This window comes from Bubalus bubalis, chromosome 4 (assembly GCF_019923935.1).
Source record: "Bubalus bubalis isolate 160015118507 breed Murrah chromosome 4, NDDB_SH_1, whole genome shotgun sequence".
NCBI classification, from domain to species: domain Eukaryota; kingdom Metazoa; phylum Chordata; class Mammalia; order Artiodactyla; family Bovidae; genus Bubalus; species Bubalus bubalis.
This window is the reverse complement of record NC_059160.1, coordinates 7,375,636-7,400,662: the sequence shown is the minus strand read 5'-3', so window position 1 is coordinate 7,400,662 and position 25,027 is coordinate 7,375,636. Positions and strand designations below refer to the sequence as shown.

General features: G+C 45.8%; 1 protein-coding gene and 1 pseudogene across 1 annotated transcript in view; both read left to right on the top strand.

Moving 5' to 3' along the window:
• The window catches only part of ACO2 (aconitase 2), a 48,166-nt gene that overhangs the window by 1,783 nt on the left and 21,356 nt on the right, over positions 1-25,027 (top strand). The window contains exon 2 of the mRNA XM_006068902.3: positions 23,971-24,107. Coding sequence (XP_006068964.2) covers positions 23,971-24,107 — 137 coding nt within the window. The remainder of the gene's footprint in view (positions 1-23,970; positions 24,108-25,027) is intronic.
• Positions 19,866-19,981, top strand: LOC112584833 (annotated as a pseudogene).

The window sequence follows — 25,027 nt, the reverse complement described above, 5'->3', positions numbered from 1 at the left end:
AAAAACATTTATTGAGTACTTGGTGATCAGCTTCCATTCATATTGTTATAATAATTGTTACAAAGCAATGAGAAATAATATATTTGTTTATGATCATCATGTCGTCCAACTTCCTCTTTTATAGATAGACACTCCAAGACCTTGAGAGCCTGGGTCTCCTTGTTTCTGCATTTAGCTAAGATGAATGAACAGCATTATACCACACTGTCTGCTAATAGCCAGGCTGTCTTAAATAATGGCCAGCTTCCACTGTTGTCTAAAAACTTTGTAAATTTACCTCTTTTATGTTTAGCTACATTTGAGAAGTGATGGTACTACCTTAGTTGTTGTGTGACAGAACCCTGTCCATGCATTCAGTTTATTTACCACATATTAACTGAGTACCCTCTGCTTCCTCTGGATACAACGAGAAGCAGAAAGAGCAGACAATTCTGTTCTCATGGAACTTCCACTATATTCTAACATATTGTACTGCAGAGGATCTTGGAGATCTTTCTCAGTTGAAGTATTTTGGGCAGACCTTGATTGAACCTTGACTGGACCAAAGGTGATGGCAATTACTACTACCACTAAGAGCAGCTAACATTTAACTTAACTGTGTGCCAGTAGCCTCTCATGACCCTGTGAGATAGTGCAGATTTATTAGCCCTGTCTTATAGATGAAATAGGAGTAGAGCAGAAACACAGTGTGATGGCTGAGAGCATAGATTCTGGCATCCAATGTCTTACTTTAATGCTGACTCTGATGTGCACTAGCTGCGGCTTTGGGCAAGTTACTTCACCTCTCTGTGCCTGTTCCTCACCTGTAAGATACGGACAATAGTATATCTGACTTATCTAGTAATCATAGTTGCAAAGTACTTAGAACCCTTGTCGTTGTGTCGTGAAGTCGCTCAGTCATGTCTGGCTCTTTGCGACCCCATGGACTGTAGCCCACCAGGCTCCTCCTTCCATGGGATTCTCCAGGCAAGAGTACTGGAGTGAGTTGCCATTTACTTCTCCAGGGGATCTTCCCAACCCAGGGATCAAACCCGGGTCTCCTGCATTCCAGGCAGACGCTTTAACCTCTGAGCCATCAGGGAAGCCCACTTAGAACCCTGCTTCCATCTAAAAGAGCTATATAAGTGTTTGTTCATTAAATTAAAATAAACTTGTCTAGGGCCTTATCACTAGTTGTTAGTGGATGTGGTTTGAATCTGGTACTTTCTGACTCACAAGCCTGAGGTCCCAGCACCTGCACCATACCACTGCTTCCCTTTGCCATCAAGACTCAGCCTGTCAACCAGGGTACCATTAATGGTCCATAACCAGAGAACAGTGCTCCACAAAGTGTATTGTTTGATACCTGCTACCAGGTAGGAAGATAGAAATAAAGTGAAGAAAATGGAGGTGAAATTTTTGAAAAACCGTATCTACTCTCCAGTTTTTAAAATTAATTTTCAGGGACTTCCTTGGTGGTCCAGTGGCTGGGACTCCATGCTCCCAATGCAGGGACCCTGAGTTCAATACCTGGTCTGGGAACTAGATCTCACATACTGCAACTAAGATTCGGTGCACCCAAATAAATAAATATTAAAAAATAAAATAAAATAAAGTTTCATGTAAATGACCATGGATAGAAAATAAAAGGGGTTGGACACTTCCAGATACATTTTAGGTCTTTGGTTTTGCCTTGAGATACTGGGATGCTGAGTTCTCACCATGTGACCTTGCGGAAGTTATGTAACTTCTTGCATATAAATCTGAAGAGTTTGTTAACTACAAAGAAATCTGACACATTTGCAGATGTTAAAAGTGCCTCTGTAAAGTGCCACGTTAAAAAAAAAATCTTGCTTTGAATTGGGAAGTAGATCATTCTGGTTCCCTATTCACTGTGGTACCTTCTCAGGTGACCAGTAGTTAGTTGTTGGTTTGAATTAAGTGAATGAATGAACAGATGAGTAAACTTCCAATCTGAAATTTGGGCAGAGTGAGTAGAATCTTGAGGATGAGGGGAGCACACCATTGCCTTTTGAACAGCCTGTTCCTAAAACGTTTATTGAACACTTAACTATGTCCCTATCTCTCTTCTAGACGCTGAGAGAGTAATAACCAACAGGAATAGTGGAGCTTGTATTACAGTTCTGGTGAGACAAACAAGTGGACAAGAAAATTTAGCTGTGAAGTAAGACAATGAAGATTCAGGATAGTGTGGTCGAGAGAGTAGAGGTGAGGATGTGGCATAGCTTTTGACTGGAGTCGTTGGGGAAGGCTTCTCAGAAGAGGTAGCATTTGAGCTGGTACTTAAATGATAAGACAGCCCTTCAGTATTTTGGGAAGGGCCCAAAGTAGGAGGGGAAGGAGCAGTATGTGCAAAGCACCTAAGATGGGTCTGAGGATAAGAAATAAGGCCAGTGTGGCTGAGGTGATGCGAGGGAGGTCTGAGCAAGTGGCAGGAGCCAGGGTCCTGTTGGCTCTGGTAAGGAAATTGGGTTTTACTCCAAGTGTAATGAAAATCTACTGGAAGATTTTAAATGGTGAAGTGACAGGATTTGATTTATAATTGAGAGGGATCATTCAGGCTGTATGAGTACCAGTGCTTGAGCAGTCTTGTCTTCATCAGCCCTGGTATTCTTTGACACCCCTTGTTTTCCCAGCATGTGGTTTGGAAGGCAGTGGTGGGCTCTGCGCCCCTCAGCATGAAGAAGGGGAGGGACTGCAGGGCGGCTGCACTGGGGGAGGGGGGCAGGGGGGAATTGGATGAAATTTGTCAAAAGGTGCAAAGTTTTATAGTACCTGATAAATATAATTAATACTACTGTATGTTACATATGAAAGTTGCCAAGAGAGTAAATTCTAAGAGTTCTCATCACAAGGAAAAAAGATATTTTTCCATGTATTTGATTTTGTATCTAAATGAGGTTGATGGATGTTCACTAAACTTAATGTGGCAATTATTTCATCGTGTAAGTAAAATCATTATGCTGTACACCTTAAAACCTACACAGCTATGTCAATTATATCAATAAAACCAGGAGAAGACAATTTTTTTTAACAAAAATAAAACGAGAAAAGGCAGCACATGGGATACCAGGAATCTCAGGAGGCTCCTCTAAGCCCTTCTCACCACGTGGCTCCAAGCGAGGCCTCAGCCCTCTAGCGCTCTGGTTACACATCTGCAGAATGGGACAATTCATAGCTACCCTCCGGTTGAGAAGGCTCCTGAAGACCTAGTAATGTTTGGAAAGCTCTTTAAACACATGGTCTTCCCTGGTGGTTTAGATGGTAAAGAATCTGCCTACAATGCAAGAGACCCAGGTTCAATCCTTGGGTCAGGATGATCCCCGGGAGAAGGAAATGGCAACCCGCTCCTGTATTCCTGCCTGGAGAGTTCTCTGGACAGAGGAGCTAGATAGACTACAGTCCATTTTTAGAATGGTCCTAAAGACCTGGTAAAATTTGGAAGGTTCTTTAAACTCTATGGACTATAAAAATTTGTGAATAGTTTCTAATGTTATTTTAAAAATAGACGTTTTCTAATATTGAGACAAAGGACAGATTTTTTTTTTTCTTAGACTATTCTAGAATGAACCTGTGGAAGCTCTTCTTTATTTAGTGGATCCGAAAAGGCAGGGAGAATGATTTTTTCTTGGATTCATTGTGCAAAGCTTGGGTCAAAGGAAAAGGCAGCAATGTTGCTGTGTGGCCCTGGGAAAAATAGCTAAGTTCTGGAGCCTCAGTTTCTTCATCTATAACATGGACACTGTACCTTCTGTCTCTGGGCGATCGTGAGTATTAGGTGGGGCTGTGTGTATAAAGTGGGGGAAATCTGACAGGATATATGGGCACTTGGTGAGAGTTAGTCTATGTCTCCACTCCTTCAGATGGTCTACAGCGTCCATTGCCCAGCATTTATCTTCAACTCATATGTTTAAAAGGAGTCTTGGGACTTCTTGGCTGTCCAGTTAAGACTGTGCTTTCACTGCTCTGGGCCCGTGTTCCGTCCCTGGTCTGGGAACTAAGATCCTGCACGTGCGTGGTACGGCCTGAAGAATGGAGAGTGGCTCTAGGGAAGCTGCTTGCTCCTGTCATGGCCGTGGATGCGGGAGTGTAGCGCTAGCGCAGGAACACCTTTTGGGTATGTAAGAGAGTTGGGAGAAGAGGAGCAGATGAACCCACGGCTTCCTGTTTTTTAATTTTCTAAGTTGAAGGGCAGCATTGAGAAGGCGAGCTCTAGGATAACATTTGCAGTATTTCCATCAATAAATACGAAGTTCCTTGGGGAATTTAGGCCCAGTTAGGAGCATTTCTGCTTTCATCTTGCAGAACTTGGAACAGTTTCTCAGTGGGAGCTTTAATTCTGTGGCCGGTTGTGGGGGGACCAGAGAGGCCTCAGGAGCTCCTTCAGCCTGCACTTCAGTGCTCTGTCGCTGGGCACTTCACCTTCAGCTGGACATTGCTGTTACTGTTGTCGCTGCTCACTGAGAGAACTACAGAACTTATTTAAAGGGCCGGGCCTGTGAAAGAGCTTCTGTGCGGGTGAGGAAGAAACCACGTCTTAGTAACTGTAATACGTTGCGCTGAAGCGAGGAGGGGAGGGGGCGTGCTGGGTGGAGCTAAGTCCAGGCCACCCGCCCTACTTGCAGGAGTGATGGCATGCTCAGTCTGCCCCACCGCACCCTTGGCATTCAGAAGATACCCATACTGAGCTGTCAGCCCTGCTGTACTCGTCACTGAACTAGGTCTTGTTGGACAAGCGCTGCCTCACTTGACCTTCACAACAACCTAAGATGTAGGTGTCGTTAGCCTTGCAGAGTTTCAGAAATTAACTAGTTTTAAATCTTTGTATGTGGCCAAGGAAAGGAGGGCTGGAGAAGTGAAACAGTTAAACAGACCCCAGTTGGTTAAATGGCTTGCCCAAGGTCACGACTAGTATGCAGCTGCGCCAGATTTTGACTGCAGGCTTGTTTGACTGCAGAACTCAGGGTTTTTACCCTTTGGTCAAACTGTTTTCCCAGAGGACTCCCCTGAGTATAGCAAGTAGAAACTGGATCTCTGCAGAGTAGGCTAGATGGAGGGGACACACTTCAGTTGGCTCCGTGTCCTGTTGGGATGTGGAGATGTTTGAGGCCGTGATTGCCTCCTGCCCCAAATACCAGCAGAGCTTGAGAGGGAGGGCCCAGAGCTGTGGGTCAGCCTCACAGGCTGCCTGTCAAGCTTTCGGAGGAAGCTATTGCCCCAGGATGGGCGGTGGGGGCCAGACCAGGGCTCAGAATTTATATGCAGTTCATGGTGTGCCTGGAGTCTGCTTCAGACGCCAGCAAAGGAGAATTAGGCAGATGAGTGAGTCTATCAACTGACTTCTTAAAGGAACCCCCTACTGCCTTGGACCCCATTTAGAGGCTTGTCTTGGATAGACATGGCTCCCTGCCCCCTTCCCAAGCCTCTGAAAAGGACTGCATTTGTGCCTGCCTGTTGCATAGCAACCAAGCTCACTGATTGCCTAGGGACAGGAGGGAGTTGTTTAGCTTAGGAGTCTTAGGAGGGTTGCCAGACATTCTCTTACCAGGAGTGGGAGACAGTTTTTAGAAGCAGGAGAGATGTGGAGAGATCACGCTTCTTAAGGAAGGTGCTGACTGACGTGCATTCCTGCATTGCTCACCTAGACAGAGCCTCACCTGAGGCTTCCCTGCCAGGAAGAGCTGGTTGCTAAGAGCTGTGAGGCTAAAAGCCATTGAGGGTTATGGTCAGAGGAACCAGGAGTCTTTCCCTTCCTGAGACCTTGAGGTCATCTTGCTGGTGAAATGGGTGACCTCATGTGGTAGTGCATTCCCCACTGCCAGAAAGGGTCTCTCAGGCATTCAGGGGCAGAATGAGTGGATAGATGAGACCTTTTCAATTCTGAGATGTGCTATCCTGGTGCTTGGGACCTGCTCTGGGGCTGGGAGGGACCTGCTTTGACAGCTTGGAGGGGGCAGAGGGCATGGTCGGAAACAGCAGCTCATGGTTCTTTCTCTTAACATATAGGTAGGAGGTATGTGAGAGGCAGCATCTCCTCCCAGGAGAAATGACGAACAGCAGCTTACATTTATTGAATGCCTGCCAGGAACCCAGCTGCCGAGCTCTGTGTTTTCCATATATTTTTTCCTTAAAGAAGACTACGTTTAAAAAAGCTCTCTTTCCTTCTCCCAGTTCCTATTCCCAGAGGCAACCACTGATAGGAATTTTGTATTTTCATTCCACACTTTTTTTTTCCCCTCTACGTTTACAAACAATACATTGTTTCTGGGCTTACCAGGTGGTGCTAGTGGTAAAGCCTCCGCCTGTCAGTGCAGGAGATATGAGAGACGTGGGTTCAATTCCTGGATCGGGAAGATCCCCTGGAGGAGGGCATGGCAACCCACTCCAGTATTCTTTCTTGGAGAATCCCATGGACAGCGGAGCCTGGTGGGCTACAGTCCATAGGGTTGCAAAGAGACAGATGCGAGGGAAGCGACTTAGCACACACATTGTTTCTAATCCTCACAAAATCTTTGCTGTTTTACACCAGTTCTACAGAAAAGGAAACAGAGGCTCAGAGAAGTGAAGACTCTGGTCTGAGGTTCCAGAGCTGGGGGAGCTGAGGTTCTGGGCCAGGCCCCTCCAGCTCTAGAGCGGATGCCTTCCCTGTGGCTAGACACTGGGGCTGCAGTGTTGCTGCAGTGAGACTTGACAGGCCAGAATGGGGCCGGTGACTTCCCTGTCTCTTGCTGAATCAGCTGCCTTCAGAGACCAGGCTGCTCCAGGATCCTGGCCTGTTTGGACAGCTCAGCCACCTTCTCCTCCGCTTGCTCTGAGCTGTAGCGCCCTCTGACACATGGTTCCCTGAGGCAGCGCTGGCATGTGGCGTGCTTCAGAGTGTGGACGGAGGTCAGACTGGCCCAGCCAGCCTCCCCCATGCTTTGGCTCTGTGAACAGGCACGGAGGCTCAGCACAGCCTCTGCCAGAGACACTCACAACTTGAATTGGAAAGCAAGATGAGGAGCCTGTGTTCAAATCATGGTTCTGCCTTCATCCATCTCATCATCCAGCACTGGTGTCCTGGACTCTGTGTCCTAAACTCTGAGTCTGTCGTGGTGACCAAATGAGACAAGTCTTCTGCCCTTGTAGAGCTTACATTTTAGTGCAATTTATCTTCTCACCTGTCGGAGTCTGTTTTCTCTTTAAAGCAGAAGACACAATGACCTGTGACACTCCCACTTGGCCCAGTTGTTGGGAAGGTGACATAAGATAACCTTTGTGGTCCTGCCTCACAGTTCTGTTGGTTTTGTTTCATTTTATTTCTTACCTGATTCCCTGGCGGGTCCACTTTGGTTATAGTCCTTCCTTCAGAGTTTGTTCTGTGTCAGTTAAGCACAAGATCAGGAGAGCCTCCCTCGCCCCTGGGAGCCCTGGAGATTCATATCCCAGCCAGCAGAGGAGAGGGCACTGTCAGACCAAGAAGCCAGATTCCACCAGAGACACTGAGCCCCCATGGAGGACTGAGCCCACCTGGCTGCCAGGCCTGAGCAGAGATTGGGAGACACTGTAAGCATGGTGAGAAGGGCACGGCTCAGCAGGTTCCCAGCCAGTGACCTTGGGCAGGCCACATGCTGTCACTGAACCTCTGCATCTTCAGGGCAGTTAGGGAGGCTGAGCTCTGTCCAGCAAGGGTTAGAAGAGACACTGCCCTGGAGCAGTGGGTCAGCTGTTGCTGTTTACTCCAAAACAGATCCGAGGGCTTTCTGGTCACCCTGAGGGGGGACTCCCACCCAAGTGGATGGAATTTTGTAGCAAGGAAACACTAGAGTGCTTAGAATGGAGAAGACACAGTCATGGTTTTCAGTGATTTGAAGGGCTGAAGCGTGGAGGAGTGACTAAGCTCATTTGATCTGGTTCCAAAGGACAGGGCTAGGAAGTGTGTCGGTGACTGGGCTGGCTGCTTTCACATGGGTGCTCTCCTTCAATAACCCCCGCAGCGTTAGAGGGGTTCAACAAAACCACACAGCCTTACGCCACTTGTTGGGGACAGAGCTGGGATTTGAGCCCCGATTTCCGTTGCCTGATAGGAAGGAGGTGGGTTTCAGTTCAGCGTGGGAAGCATTGGTTGTTAAGGTAACAGCTGTCTAGTAGTGGAATAGGCTTTCTGTAAGCAGATGAGCTCCCTAGAATAATCATGTTGAATCCGGGCTCTGTAGAGGTTGCTGAAGAGGTTTTCTGCCTTGAGGCTGCCCTCGACTTCCTAGTTCCTGAGAAAATGGAGGCTGAGGGCTTAGTGGAAGTATCTGTTCTAGATAAGGGCCTGGTACTTACTCATGAGAATTTCACATGGCCTGGGACTTGGACTCCAAGTATGGGGAAAAAATTTTCCCATTTCCTAATTGTTGTGACATCTGAGTGGATGGCCAGTGGATGATCACTGGAAGTACCATGGGGCCAGGTTGAACCAAGCATTATGTTTTACTTTTGGATTGAGAAAACAAAGACAAAACCCCAATAAGTTTTTAATATGCCCAAGTCATCTTCCTTCTTTAAATGATAATGATCTGGACTACTTATCCTCCAGCCACAGTGATCAAATGTTATAAGACTCAGTAATAGCTATTTTTAAGGTAGAATTAATTTCTTACCTTTTTTCCCCCTTATTTATAAAGATACCTATTTAGGAAGCTTGGAAAATACAGAAGTATAAAGAATACCATAAAAATTACCTATGCTATGCTAAGTCACTTCAGTTGTGTCCGACTCTGTGCAACCCCATAGACGGCAGCCCACCAGGCTCCCCCGTCCCTGGGACTCTCCAGGCAAGAACACTGGAGTGGGTTGCCATTTCCTCCTCCAATGCATGAAAGTGAAAAGTGAAAGTGAAGTCGCTCAGTCGTGTCCGACCCTCAGCCACCCCATGGACTGCAGCCCTCCAGGCTCCTCCATCCATGGGATTTTCCAGGCAGGAGTACTGGAGTGGGGTGCTATTGCCTTCTCCGAAATTACTTATAATTATTCATAATACCCAGAGATAACTACTGTTAACATTTTGATAGATTTCCTTGTAAAGTTTCTAAAGTTTTGTAATCAAAATTAAAAATGTTTAATAATAATGTATTTATAATTTATATTTCTTTAGATTTTCTTCTGATTCTAAAATTTATGTACAGTGTTAAAGGTTCAGATTACCTAAATATAAAAAACTGTCCATAATTTCACCCTCCAGGGATAGCTGCTGTTAACAGTTTGGCCTCTATTCCATTTTGATGTTATTTGATTTCTTTAATTCGTTTGTGTCCAACTCAGTACTTAAAGTTGCCAGAGTTCACTTGGCACTTGGAGGTTTCAGTGTTTAGGCTTAGAGCCAGGCTGCCTTTGAATGCTGGCATATCTGCAAGACCTTGGGTGAGTTACTGTCCTCCTCCAGCCCTCAAGTTCCTCATCTGTTAAGTGGGGCTCGTATACATTAGGGCTGTTCATCCACATAACCCTTACTGCTGCTACTAGTAATTATTATTGTTGCCATTGTCTTTGCTTAGACACCTCAGCTCTGACACCTGTTCAGTTTGGGTTCAGTGGGTACCCTGGTGCTAGGGGCTGTGAGGAGATGTAGATTCAGCGTGGACTGGTGTTTAGTGCCCTTCTGGGAATCACTGAGTATTGAATTCCACAGGGTACCTGGCATCAGGCCAGGGAGTCTGGTCGAGGGGTGATGGTGGTAGGTATTTCTGGATGATCTTCAAGGAGTTATGAAATTTTCTAAATTTTCTAAATTTTTTCCAAGAAACATGTCCTACTTTTTTAAATGGGAGGAAAAACTCTAGTAAAAGCTATTTGATAAATAGCCTTCAGTCTCTCCCAGCGTCAGGGTCTTTTCCAGTGAGTCAGCTCATCACATCAGGTGGCCAAGTATTGAAGCTTCAGCTTCTGCAGTCGACCTTCCAATGAATATTCAAGGTTGATTTCCTTTAGGATTGACTAGCTTGATCTCTTGTCCAAGGGACTCTCCTAAGAGTCTTCTCCAGCACCACAATTCGAAAGCATCAGTTCTTTATGGTCTAACTCTCACATCTGTACATGACTGCTACCCCAATAAAAACTTCAAAAAAGAAAACTGGGTTCGAAGGTGAACCCTTGGCTTGACAGCACACAGCTAGTAAGTGGAGGAGCTGGGCCTTTGAGCTGTATATAAGTTCTTTTCACGGGGTAAGTAAACCAGAGGTCTTAATTGAGCCTCCTTGGCCCTGCTGGGTGTCTGGCCTGACCTTCCGCCGCCTCCTGCTTTGTCTTTTGCCTCTCACCATTCTGAGTGGTTTCTAGCTCCTCCTCGCTTTGCTTGACGATTCTGTATCATCGTACTGTCCTCCGAGTGCCTTGCAAACCTTTGTTTATCCTCCACGGCCCTGCTCAGTGCAGGCTTGCCCAGGGAGAGTTCACTGTTCCCTCTGCTGTACTCCTGCCCCTGTGTGTGTTTCCTCCTTCCTGCAGGTCACAGTGGGTGCACTGACATGCTGATTGTGGCCAGGCTACGTAAGCGTAGGGACTGTCTTACTCTTCTTGGTATCTGTGTCCTACTGACTGGTACAGGATAGATGCTCAAGTGTGAAAATACAAATGTGCTCATGGGAGGTAGGTAGGTTACATGATAAGCCACTGTCAACCTGTTCTGTTTTGGCCCCCCTTGAGTGCATTATCTACATGGCAGCCACAATGACTTTTTATTTTTTTAAGGCAGATATAATCCTGCTTCAGTGGTTTCCTGTTACTTTTAGGATCAAGTTAAACGTTTAATATGTCGTACTGTAAAGTTCACACATACTTATAAGAAGAGATCAAGGCCTGGCTGCTTGATCAGTAAAGGTGCAGTGAACCCCTTTCATATTCAGACAGTTCATTACTTAGATACAGAATGAGGAGAAGAACAAGCTGAAGGTGCCAGCTCCCTGGGCTCTAGTCGCATACACTGAAAAGGGCCGCACCAGAACACAAGGAACTGAGGACTGAACCGAAAGTCGTGGCGGCCCTGGCACCACTGAACGGGTCTGTATTCTGCAGTTCTAGTCTAAAGAGTCCAGGGCAGAAAGCTCTATACCTCATCAGATCCTGGGAGGCGAGGAGAAACTGTCTCATGACTGCCTCCCAGGGAGGTAAGGAGTCAAGTGGTAGAAGACTTCACAGCTCCTTTAGAAGCCTTCTGCCCTCTGGTGTTCCGAGATGTTTCACCAGGTATTCCACCAAGATGCAGACGAGCTTTAGTTCAGGGTTGCTGGGGGGCTTTTCTCATAGATCTCCAAGGCCCTTTACAGTACCTGGCTCCACTTTACCTCTTAGCTCTATTATCTGCCATTTCCACTGCCCTCTGCTCACTTTGCTCCAGCCAAGCTGGCTTTCTCTTTCTTTTTTCAACTACCAAGTGCTTCCCTGCCAAGGGGAATTTGCACCTGCTGTTTCTGCCTGCCAGGTTCCCCGAATTCCTTCTCCTAAACCACACTTTGTTTGCTTGACTAGCTCCTAGTCATGTTTCTGTTCTCAGATGAAAGATCACTTTCTTGGAAAAAGCCTTTCCCCCGCCTAGATTGGGTTCTCCAGCTTTATGCTGTTAGAGTGTTGTGGCTGCATCACCTTTCTTTCACAGCACTTGTATCATTGCTTCCATGGTCTCATGAGTGGTATCTAACTTGATACCTGTCTTCTCCACCAAACTGTAAGCTCGCCAGTGGGAGGGACTGTGTCTTGTCTTGTTTATCTTATTAATCCAAGCACCATAGCACAAAGTCTTGTTGTGCTTGTACTTAGTTGCTTCAGTCATGTCTGACTCTTTGCAACGCCATGGACTGTAGCCCACTGGGCTCCTCTGTCCATGGGGATTCTCCAGGCAAAAATATTGGAGTGGGTTGCCATGCCCTTCTTCAGGGGTTCTTCCCAACCCAGGGATCAAACCCAGGTCTGCATTGCAGGTGTCTTCTTTACTGTTTGAGCCACCAGGGAAGCCCAGCCCAAAGTCTGAGGCTGGATAAATATGTGTTTAATGAATTAGTACTACTTCAGTTTTAATTAGGGAGGTAGTATGGTAGAAAAAGTAATAACTTGTGGATTAAGTGACTTGAGTTCTGCTCCAAACTGCTGGATGTTTTTGTTTGTTTGTTTTGCTGTGCCATGCAGTACGTAGGATCTTAATTCCCCAATCAGGGATCAAACTTGCACCTCCTACATTAGAAGTTGAAGTCTTAACTACTGGACTGCCAGGGAAACCCCCAAACTGCTATAAACTAGATATGTGTGACCTGGGACACTCTTCATCTGTCAAGTGAATAAAAGATACTTGGTGATCTGGGGTCACCTTGGGTTCTGATAATCTGCTTCCAGATGGACCATTTATTAGCCTAGTTCTAGAGGGAAGGGACCCAAAATGAGAATCCAGCTGCCTACTTGACCTCTCCACTTGGGGGTCGGACAGGCAGACTCCCAGGCTCACCCCAAGCCAGCTCTTCTGTTACCTTCCCGATTTCAGTGTATAACAGCTCCATTTTTCCAGTTATTCAGGCCCAAAACCTCAGTGGTATTCTTGACTTTGCTCTCATGCTTTCTTGGCCAGTTTGTGAGCAGATCCTATCGTTGGAATGTCGCCTTCTCACTGAAGCCCTTCCTAACTATCCTCCTTTGAATTGCACCTCTCCCCACTTCCCTGGTTCACTCTCCCATTGCTTCTGCTTCCTTCTCTCTTATGATACTTATTAATATATGACTGAGATTTTACTTGTTTCTCTGTCTCTACTTGACTGTCTCCCTGCCTCCCTTAACGTCCCGGAATGTCAGTCCCAAGAGGGCAGGGAGTACTGAAACATTTTATTCATTGTTGTATCCTCAGTGCCTGGAACAGTGCCTGGCACCCATAATCACTCTAACTGGTTGATAGATGGGCAGAATGGGTAAACAGATGGTAAGCTTTGGTGGTAGGAGGGAGGAGAGACAGGGAGAATGACAGTGAAGATAGATGTTTTTTTACCAGCGTCAACCCTGCTTATCATTTCTCAAATTTCTGGCTGCTGCTGGGATAATAGGGGTAATATTAAAACCTAGCTTTTTCCTCCTCCTTGTATCTTACTTCTCCAGTGTCCCCCAAAGACAGTTTTGTTCTGGGAAAGTTGCATGATAGGGGGCACCAAAGTGTATACACGGAATTGAAGGGATCAACCTGAGGTTACAGGTTTTAAATTTTTTAAAGTAAGGACACCAAAACAACAGCAAACCAAACCAAAAAGCCCATCAAATCACCCTCTACTGTCGCCATTATTTCTTTTAAAGGACCTTTTTAACATCAAAGATACAGGAAGGGTCAACAAGGGATGTGTTTAAGTGTAATAAATTTGACTGAAAAAATAAACAACTTGCTCCGTCGTCTTCATTTATCCCATTTTCCTGGTGGATGTTTGTGTGTGGACAGGCACCAAGTGGGTGGGTTGAGGTGGGGGCCGCTGGTGCAGGAGGTAGAGTGCTGCAGTGAGCCTGCGGATGCAAACGCCTGTGGTGGCAGCTCCTCGTTGTTGTTTGGCTTTGATGTTTGTAAGTAATGTTTTAAAAATTTGAGTTACCATTTACATACAACTTTCTAATAGCTTCTGATAGTTTCATGTATACAACATGATTATAGATATGTGTGTATTGCAAAATGATGACCATAGTAAGTCTCGTTAACATCCATCGGCATAACTTGATATTTTTAATTGAAAGGGGTCCCCAACCTCAGAGATCTAATGCCTCATGATCTGAGGTGGAACTGATGTAATAATAATAGAAATAAAGTTCACAATAAATGTAATGCATTTGAGTCATCCCTAAACTATCCCGTGGAAAAATTGTCTTCCACGAACCTGTCTCTGGTGCCAAAAAGGCTGCATTAAGGAAGTGTTTTCAAACTGCCTATATTGACCTGTTACTGGATCATGAAATTAATGGGGTGCAAGTTACTTTCAAAAAAATAATACAGAAAGCTAAATGGAAAAAGCCTGACCCAGAAGGCCACCTATTGTATGATTTCGTTTGTATGAAATACGTGCAATAGACAAATCCGTAGAAACAGCAGATCAGTAACTGCCAGCTGCTGGGACAGGGAGGGTGGAGAGAAAGAGGAGCAGCCGCTCGCTTTGGGTGGTGGAGAAGTTCTGGAACGAGACCGTGGTGATGGTTGCACACTGAGTTGTACATTTAACAGTTACAGTGGTAAATCTTAGGTGTGCATGTGTACTTTACCACATTGAAAATAATTAGAGAATAAAAATTATCAGTATACATTGCACATGTCAGGTGTGAAACTTTTGAGTTACACACGCTGTCAAGTACCTGCTGCTGGATCACACCATAAAGTGTATTTTGTGTGTGCCTGTGTGTTTTCAGTCAAAACTGGAAAGTCCTCTCTGCAAGGGTCCTTTTAGCCCAGAACATCTTGTGGCCAGTATTTGGATGTTGCTAGGATACTACAACGGACTTTGAATGACTTCTTCCTTCCCTGATGACTCTCCACGAATGGCATTTGATGTGGAGCAAATCATTCATTCTCTCTGTTTGGCTTTTGCATCTGTAGCCAGTGTTTTTTATTTAAAACCAAACATGATCTTGTTTGAGCCCCAAGGAGGTCTCAGCATCCTTTTCACTTCACCGTCCGTATTTTCCTAACTTCACTGACCCGTGTACCTCACACATAGAACAGCTACTTGGACACTACCACACTGTCTGTTTCCATGTCTGTCGTATCCCACCAACCTCTGGTCTTGAGGGAGAGCATTGTGGTGTTCTGGAGTCCAGTGTGGTACAACTAAGCTCACTTCAGGAGTTTGTAGCAAACAGCATACAGGTGTGCGGAGATAATGACCCTACCCCACCCCACCCCACCCCAAGCAACAGGCTGCCAGTTGCCTCCTAGCAACAGCCTGGTGTGTTTACCACAAAGAATTTTATTCGAAGGCCTTGAAGTTTGGAAACCACTCAGAGACCGTTTTTGGCATCTAGGAACATGTTCATTGTTAAATGACAGGGATTATTCTCTCTATTTAATAATTATTTTAAAATAGTTTGACCAGGCAGGGAGCTAGTCATCAGTGAAGTGTTCTGAATCTGGCTTGCTTTCTGTGACACTATACTGGGTTGCATTTGATGTGTGCACAATGGCATGTCTGTGAATGAAGGGCGAAGGCTGTGGCTGCTCCAGAAAGACCTGAACCCTGGGGGTCTTATTCCTTGATGCAGATAAATCTGTTGTGACGTTGCTATGCTTTCCCCTAGGCCTTTGGGGAATTACTGGGTTTAGCTGAGAGCCCGCTTGCTGGGGAAGAGTATTTATAGACTCTCTGAGCTGTAGAGAACACACTCCAGATAGAGAGCATCTAGTCCAGCGGTCCCAAGACCCAGCTGTGTCAGAGTAACCTTTGCTCTTACTGGTGCTTAGATTCCGCCTCCCGTGACTCTGATTGAGCGGTCTGGGAGCCCATAAGGTCTAGGCACCATGTCCGTGAAATCTCCCAGGTGATTTTGAAGCATCCAGAATAATCTACTCCCATTTTATAGAAATGGAAAAAAGAAGGCACAGAAAGTCTAGGCTTTTTATCCAAGGGGACATTGTGACCCCACTCTGAGGCCAGATCTCTGAATTCCCCCCCCTCAAGTGTTCCTTCTTGGCCCCCACCGCCTCCTGTCACCTGGGGGATCACACTGTCCACCAGACCACACACAGGGAAGTGACCCACAGGGTGGGCACTGTGAGCTTGGTACCTTCCCCAAATGTTGGATTTCAGAATTGAGGTTCAAGGACAGAAATATAATGATACTAGGGAACTTTGGTTTTTTTCTACACCGTCTGAAAACAGTATCACCTTGATACAAATTTGGGGAATTATAGGAGAAAATAATTTTCCATCTTAACCCAAACAGTTTTTTATAATGCTCATTGCCTTTATATATTTAGAATTATTTCTTGAGGATAGAGTCTCAGATACAGAATTATTGGGTCAAACATATAGATGAGCCCATGGGCATCTTATTGACAAACTATTTTATGAAAAGATTGAATTATCAATAGTTTGCTTGCAAGCAGTCTATAAGAGTATTTCTTTGGTTCTGATTTAATTAAAAACTAATGCTGGCTACATTCTTTCTAATTATAAGAAGTATTATAAAATGAGTCTTTTGTAGAAAACTTGGAAAATACAGAAAAACCAAGAAGGAAATTTAGGCTGTTATATCTAGCACATGGATTTAACTGTTCTTGATGCCTTATTTAAAAGATTTTTTTTGTCATGACTTCTTACACATAAGGAAATATAGAAAATAGTACAAAGAATACCCATATACCTACCGTCCAGAGTCAAAAGTTATCAACATTTTGCCTTATTTGCTTTCTTTACTTCTCCCAAAAGTGTCTTTGGTTTCTTTCTCTTTCCACCACAAAATCTAATTAAAAAAAAAAAATTGCACTGTATTGACGTGGCTTTTGTAGTCTCTCTTAACCTAGAACAGTCCCTCCCAACTCCTGCCCACCCCCACACACGCACCCCGTTTTCCTCTATGACATTGACTTCGGGAGACCAGGCCAGTTTCTTGTAGACTGTCCACACTCTGGATGTAGTCTTCGGTTCAGTTGAATATTTGTTGGCAGGGACTCTTCCCAGGTGGTGCTGTCTGAGCAGAAGGCACAAACGTGAGGCGGTCTTGCTGTTGCTGACGCTCTTTGGCCTCTGGGTTAAGGTGGTGGTAACCAGGTCCCTGTAGTGTGAAGGTACATTTTTTCCCCCCTTTTCCTTAGTAATGATAAATTCCTGTAAGTTAACTTGCTGAAGCAAAGGGTTTGCACATTTTTAAAAACTAGCATGCTTGTGATTGTTGTCCAGATGCACCTCACTGCTCTTGCTATGTATGCTATGCTACAGTAAACATGCTTTTTCTGCATTGATTTGTCTTGTCCATTTTTTCCCCTGATTACAAAAGGAGCTCACATGTGTAGCATTTGGAAATACTTAGCCCAGAACATAAAAGTGCCCATAATTCTAGTCTCTACAGATAATTGCTGTGAACAGTCTAAGCAGATCTTACCAGTTTTTTTTTTTTCTGAGCATATTTACATTTGTTAATTACTATTATACAGAAATGAGCCCATACCATAGTACTATTTTGCCAGTTATTTTCACCTAATGTCATGGAATTTTTTTCCTGCCAATAAAGGTAGATCTACTTCCTTCCTTTTTAAAATTATGGTAAAATACATATAAAATTTGACATTTTCAAGTGTCCAGTGGCATTAACTCCATCCACAATGTTGTAAGACCGCCACCATCACCTTGTTCTTTTTAAACAGCTGTAGAATGGCTCTCCTTCATGCGTAGACAGAATTTATTCAGTCAGTGCCCTATTTTGTACAATTAGGTTGTTCTTTTAGAAACAGTGATGTAGAGAATGTTCCTGCCAGTCTCTCTGCTCTTTTAAATGAGTATTTTTATGAGATAGCTTCCTGGAAGAAGAAGAAAAGTTAGTCATAAGATAGAAACATTTCACATTTTAATAGGTAGTGCCTAATTGTCTTTCAGAAATGTTCAGCCTGTTTACAATCTAACCAAAAGCATCTGAGACTGGTAAATTATTAATTTGTCTTGTTAACTATTTGCTGTTACAAGGTTAACCAAACTTGCTCTGTATTCAACCTTGTTCAATAAGGAAGAACTGGTAAAGTTAAAAAAAAAAAAAAAAGAAAGAAATCCTTTGGTTTAATTAACCAGTGTTTATGTAACACCTCCTGTGTATCAGACCTGGTGTTCAGTCATATGGGGAATTTTATTATGAAGACACAGAGACAGTCTGTCCCTTAGTGGATCTTACAGAGTAGTGGAGACAGATAGCATCTCACAAATGAATGTTAGAAAGTAGTAAATGGGCATGTATGAGAGGAGGCTCTGCTTGAACTGAGCGTTCAAGAAGTTTCCCTAAGAAAGTGAAGTTAGTTTGGAACTTGAAGGATGGATGGGAATTACCTACATGAAGGGCAGATTGGGAAGGGATGGACAGAGCTTTCTAAGCAGAAGAAACAGCATGTGCAAAGGCCCAGTGGCAGAGCCCTTTAGGCTTTGTACTGGGTAAGGAAGTTCAGTGTGTTTAGTGCCCTGGAGGAAAGCAAATTCTGAGTTCTCAGAGACCAAATAGATGAGGTCTCACTACCAGGACCCCATAAGGAGAAGGGATTTCAGAAGGATGGGAGACTTTCCAAGGCAAATTCTAGCAAATTGCAAGTTGTCTGAGGGAGAGACAGATGTACTTATAGACCTCAGCTTAGATTTTCAGAATGTCTTGGCCAGAGTTGGAAGGAGGGCAAATAACTAAGGAGAAATACTAAGACAGCTGGAGTACTAAGACAGACAGAAGAGGGTCAGGACTGTCAAAGGTCCACATGAGCTAAGGCTTCTGAAAAATGCTGATCAACCAAAAGCTGTTTGCAGTAAGCAAAATAAGAGGCATACCTCTTCTGCCAGAATCCAGAAAAGGAGCACAACCTTATCTAATTTTGTGTCTGTCTCCTCCGTGAAGGAAAAGAATACAATGAGCACATATTCTATGAACACACTCTGTGCCAAGCACTTAGATTGTTTCATTTAATGTTAATGCCAGCATTTATCTTCCATTTTCTTTACGGGGAAGCTAAAGCTTGGTGAGGCTGAGTAACTTATCCAGAGTCACAGCAGGTTGGTGGTGCTGGATTGGGCGGTCTGACTATAGGTCTTCTATCTGAACCATCACACCAAGCTGCCTTCAAATGGGAAAGGATAGGTTCTGTGGGGCAAGAGGGCAGCAGAATCCAGGGGAATTGGCTGATCTTAAAAGAAACAGGCCGGTGCTTGCATCCTGGATTCACTGCTTATCACGTGTCGGACTTGTGACTTAACCTCTTTAACCTTCAGTTTCCACATCTGTAAGACAGGAATAACAATCATCTTGCACAAAATCAGAGACAGAAAATGCCTTGTGGCATAGAGCAGGTACCAAATAAGTAATGACTGGGTTGTTTTTTTTGTTTGTTTGTTTGTTTTCCATTTATTTTGATATTTGTTTTTTATTTACTTGGCTGTGTTGAGTCTTTGCTGCTGCACGTGGGATCTTTGATCATCCTTGCAAGGGAGATCTCATTCCCTGACCAGGGATCAAACCCAGGTCTCCTTCATTGGGAGCTAGGAGTCTTAGCCACTGGACTGCCAGGAATGTCCGTGTTCTTATTTTTATTCCAAGATCACCCATAGCCTGGTGTTCATTTTACATGTGAGAGATATGTGGTCTGTGAATGAATGATACATGGTGTCTTTGCCTTTGAAGTCAGCCTCTTCAGAGTTACACGTGACACTTCATACACTTCAAACCTCAGCTCAGCTCTAAAGCAGGGAGCACGGCTGAGGTTTCACCCTTTGAAAAGCTAAGGCCTGGAGGAACAGAGTGAATTGCTTACAATCTTACAGCCAAGCTAATAACATCCTTTTACTTTTTTGTTGCAGTTAGTAGATTAGTAAAACAGTGAGTGTAAGTGTTGATTTCTGTAAGACAGTTGACAGGTCAGTCCAGCTGTCCCTAACCACGAAACATAAGTGATGGCTTAGTGACATTTCAGTCAGGTGGTGGTGGTTATTATTGTGGGTTGAAGACCTGGGGAGTGTCACTAAACAGGTTGGCCTGACCAAACATCCACCGTGGGGAGCCTGACCTGGAATGGGTCACAATTGCACTGAGATTGAATGAACAGCCTGAGACTTGTGCCTACTGTGTGTGGCTGACGTCCACTGGGAAGGCCTGCCTATCAGACCTGGGGTGACTGACCCGAACTCCTGTAGACCACAAGGTGCTGGAGGTGGACAGAAACCGGTGCTGAAATTAAGTCAAGGTTAAGGCATATTTATAACACACCAAACAGGAATCTGGGTTATTGTGACAGGGGCACAAAGCTTGTGGCCTCCCTGTAAACAAACACCCAACACGCGTCCCCCTGTACCTCATGTGGCTGCTGGCGGGACTTGTGGGACAAGGCTCAGTATCGCTTAGAAAGCTCCAGTGATTGGTTGCCACCTAGAGCCTGTCCGGTCCATGCATGGATGGGCCCTGAGAGGTTAAAGGCTTTGAACCTCCCTTTTCAAGGAAAAGAAGTAAAATAGATTCCAACTATACGGTATTCTGCAAAAGGCAAAGCTGTGGAGGCAATTAAAAGGTCAGTGGTTGCTAGGAATTTGGGGGCAAAAGGGAGATGAATGCACAGTACAAAAGTTTTTATGAGCAGTGAAAATACTTGGTATGACAACATAGTGGTGGATATAAATACTTTGTGTGACAATGTAATGGCGGATGGATGTCCTCATATTTTTGTCCAGACGCACAGAATGTACAACACTGTTCACTGCATTAAAGTGGACCCTCAGATGAACTGGGGACTTGATGTGTTATACAGTTCATCCTTGGTTAAAAAGGAAAAACCTTAAAATGACTTAGGATAGACGTTTTGTCAAAACTTTTGTTTCACTGTTATATACATATATGTATTATATATGTTTGTGTATTTGTTGGATGGTGATATAAAATGTACTTTTTAGATCAAAAAAGTTTGCAGGCTACTGTAGTTAAATTGTACTGCCAAATAAAGGCACAGATTAACCTCAAGGGGAAAAAAAAAAAGATCAAGGTAGAGCTCTGCACAGAAAACGAAGTCAGTAGTCCAGTGTGGTTTGAGTGGTCAGTTAGGAGGATGTCCACTGAGGTGTTAGGAGGTAGGAGGGGGTGTGTGTGAGGTTGACTGTCCCCATCCTAACAAAGGAGGTGACTGTCCATTTGCCCGCAGCACAGGGCATGGTCGGGCGATTGCAGAACCATGTAAAGGAAGAGTTGAAGCACTCAGGACTACCTTTGGCCTAGGAAGGAGGAGATTTAGAGAATATGATAGATCCCATCTTTACATAGCTGAGGAGGACCCCACCCTCAGCTGAGTTGCTGATCTGGGTTGAGCTTTGGCTTTATGTTGTTGGCCATGTCGTGTGGCTTGCGGGATCTCAGTCCCCCAACTAGGAATTGAACTGGGGCCCACACAGTGAAAACCCCAAAGTCCTAACTGCTAAGATATTCCCAGGATTACATATCTTTAACAATCTCAGGAGATTCTGTTGCATCTGAGGCCTGGGAAGCAATGTCCTGAGGAAGAGAGGTTGGGTTTATTTCATATGGTCTGAGAGGGCAGACCCCCAACTGAAAAAAGTAGATTGTGCAAGGAAACAAGAATTTGGCTGAATATTTTGGGAGAATATTTTGAAATTTTTCAACAATGGATTGGTGGTTGTGTGGGATGATGAATTCCTGGTGTTGGAAAGGGTCCAGATTTTAAAATATATAGATATCTTTTTCGGAGAAGGCAGTGGCACCCCACTCCAGTACTCTTGCCTGGAAAATCCCATAGATGGAGGAGCCTGGTAGGCTGCAGTCCATGGGGTCACTGAGGGTCGGACACAACTGAGCGACTTCACTTTCACTTTTCACTTTCCTGCATTGGAGAAGGAAATGGCAACCCGCTCCAATGTTCTTGCCTGGAGAATCCCAGGGACGGGGGAGCCTGGTGGGCTGCCGTCCATGGGGTCACACAGAGTCGGACATGACTGAAGCACCTTAGCAGCAGATATCTTTTTAGAAGAAATGACTTAATAAACAGGCTTCCTAAAAACTTTTTCCATCCTTATTAATATATAAACCTGAGTCATCTGATGTGGCAATTAAAGTTGATTAAAAAATTCCACTCCTCAGCCACACGGGGCACACCTCTCAGTCACGTGTGGTTGGCGGCTACCATGTTTGACAGTGAGGACCTAGGACGTGTCCCTCAGAACAGGTCCTCTTGGGCAGCTGGCAGTTGGGAGCAGACGTTTGCACGTGGTTGGTAAGCAGAGCATATCATGATTAAGGACGGAGCATGTAGGTGATTCAGTTGTTATTAACAGTGTAGAATTGATCCCCATTTTAGGGGCAGAGCTTCGGGGGAGGGCCTGGGGCATTAGCGGAAAGTGGGTCAGTCAGGCTGGATTGGGTCCTCGTGGCTGCTCTGTGGCCTCGGTCACTCCCCAAGGGCCTCAGTCGCCTCACTGTGGAAACAGGCTCGTCATCGGCGCCACTTCACCGGGTGACCGTGAGAACTCGACGGACATGATGTGCGTGGAGTGCTTAGCACGGGGCTCATCTCACTAATACTCCTTTTTTTTAATCCCAAAGTTATATTCTACATGAACATACTGTTTTGTCCTTTTTTTCCAATCGGCATTATTACCTGCCCCTGTGGGGTCCCACATTCCTCCTCGGCACAGACTGCTGAAAGTCCTTTGGGACTTTGCTGGCTGTCCAGTGGTCAGGACTCCATGCTTCCCCTGCAGGGGACATGGTTTGCTCCATGGTCAGGGGACCAAGATCCCACATGATGTACTGCCCCCCCCCCCCCCCCCGCCCAAAAAAAGCCCTTTGATTGGCGGGTTCTTCACCCACTAGAAGAAGGGCGGGGAGTAGAGTCCCAGGTGGATTTTGAGCTGGAGGGCAAGTGGATCTGAAGTCTGCATTGGGAGGTCCCTCCTGCTGTGCTGGGTCGGGGGGGTGGGGTGCTGTTTCCTAATGGGGTCTGCTCTCCTCACTAGGTGACCTGAACAGGGAGTGGCCGCTACGTACTCGTAGTGGTTCAGATGCTGAGGTCAGCAGGGTTTCTTACAGAAGGGTGACTTACAGAAGGGCACCCAGGGCGGTGGCCTGAGCCTTGCCTTTTCCTTGCCCAAGGTGTGAGCTGCTAGACCCGGAGCCCTGCTGTTCCTTCCCTCTGTCACTTCATTGGGTTCATTTATTCTTCCTTGGTCATAGTGCACCCTGTGAAGTTTGTCATCCGGTTTAAAATGAACTAACAGACCTGACAACTTAACAATCATTCATCTGCTGCTACATTAATAGGTTGTTTCTCCCAAACTTGGAGGATTAAAACAACAGTAAACATTTCTCGCTCCTAGTTCCTGTGGGCCAGGAATTTGGGAGCATCTTGGCCGGGTTGTTCTGGCTCTGACTCACTCAATAAATTGCAGTCCAGATTGCTGGCCAGGCCCCTGGTTATCTGCTGCTTGTGCTTTGGCTGCAGCGCTTCACCTGCTTACAGATGGCGTGTTTACCTGCCTAGCAAGGTCATGCTGGGTTTTGGCAGGTGGTCTAGTTCCTCTCTAGGCGGGCCTCTCTCAGGACTGCCTAAATGTTTTCATTGCAGTGGTGTCTTGCCCTAGAGCAATCAGAGAGAGCCGGGTGGAAGTTATCCTTTTTATGGCCAGGTCTCAGAGGCCCCGTAGCATCATTATGCCACATTCTGGCCAGCTGTAAGTCTGCTGCGCGTCCCAGGGTTAGCCACCACCCTTTCAAGGGAGGAGGAGCCATCGGAAGCTCATGTGCAGGTTTTCCTCACTAATTTCTCCATCACTTCAGCTGTTCTTCAATTTCTAATGTGCCAGGTAGTCCAGATAGAGATAAATAAGACAAATAAAGTCCCTCAAGGGACCTACAGAGCAGGTAGGACAGCAGGTACAATTTGGGTGGTGCTTTAGAGCTCGATGAGAGCCTCCACGCACGTTCTCGTCCTGCCTTCCCAGTGGCAGCTATGTGATCACTACAGCTGCTTGTGCGCTCATGGCCCATCTCTTCTGGCCCTCAGATGATGGAGGGTTTTCTCAGGTGGCTAGAACTCGACTTTGTGACTATAAATAGCCATTGTGACTATAAATCCCTTGCACTTTCTCCTACCACAGGCTGTGTTCTGGTGGCTGCTGTATCATTCCGGTGCTCACGCGAGGAAACTGAGGCTGCAGTCACCTAACAGCTCTTGACACTAATTCCTTGCTTTTTTCACCATTCTGCGCCGTCCCTTGGGGTGCAGCGCCCTAAATACTCTGCTGACAGTCGCTGTTGTCTTTCTTCTTGCAGAAAGCCCTGGGTGTGCGGCAGTACCATGTGGCCTCAGTCCTGTGCCAACGGGCCAAGGTGGCCATGAGCCACTTTGAACCCAACGAGTACATCCGCTATGACCTGCTCGAGAAGAACATTAACATTGTCCGCAAACGGTAAGGCTGCAGGGTGAGCTGTGGAGACTGTTAGAGGGGTTGGTGTTTCTGGTGTTTCCTGCCCCTCAGACAGTGTAGGAGGTGCTTGGCGGAGGAGGATGGTGGCAGGATCTAGGCGTTGAGGGCATAGTGGTCCCTGCTGCGGAAGGGTGTTCCGGATCACTGGTGGGCCTTCCGCCCTCTCTGCCAAGGAGAAGCCTGGAGATGTGAGCCCTAGAGAAGATCTCAGGCCCTCTTTGGTGCTGTGGCCTGAACGTCCCAGCTACTCTTTCCAGAATAGACAACTGGCCCTGGGCCATTCCTCTGGGATCTGCCAGGTCCAGGGACTTCAGAATTAATATATTTCCTCTTTGGTCCGTCAGCCCGGGAGAGAGCTCAACCTTGAGACTCAGAAGGAGGCTCAGATGGGCACTAGAGCATCCCTTTTTTCTGGACCACTCTTTGCCCATGTGGTGAAGTGGCAGCCGTCTTGCTCTGCTGTTCTGAGTGCCAGGTTCTGGGCTGGATGCTGGCTCAGGAGAGGAGATGGATGAGATCCCACAAGAGGAGGGATGTGGGCTGGTCCTGCATATCAAGCAGCACTGCTCCTGGAGCTTGAATCACTGCAGACAGAGCTGCACACCTGCCTGTCGGGTGACATGGCCCTGGCAGCACGAGAGAACCAATATGAGTACACGCAGAATCCCCACTTAGAGCTGACAAGCGGGCTTAGGTGGACAGGGCCACACAGTGAGGGAGTGACTGGACCTCACCCAGTGCTCTGGCCACTGCACCACACGTGCTCCCCGTTGCCACTTTGCTTCTGCCTTACTGGTATCCTCACCTCAGTTTTAAGGGTCAGGGACTATCTTAGTCTTTATCTCCAACAGCCTCCAGCATAGCATCACCTAATTACAATAAGGACCTCTTATTGTCCATCA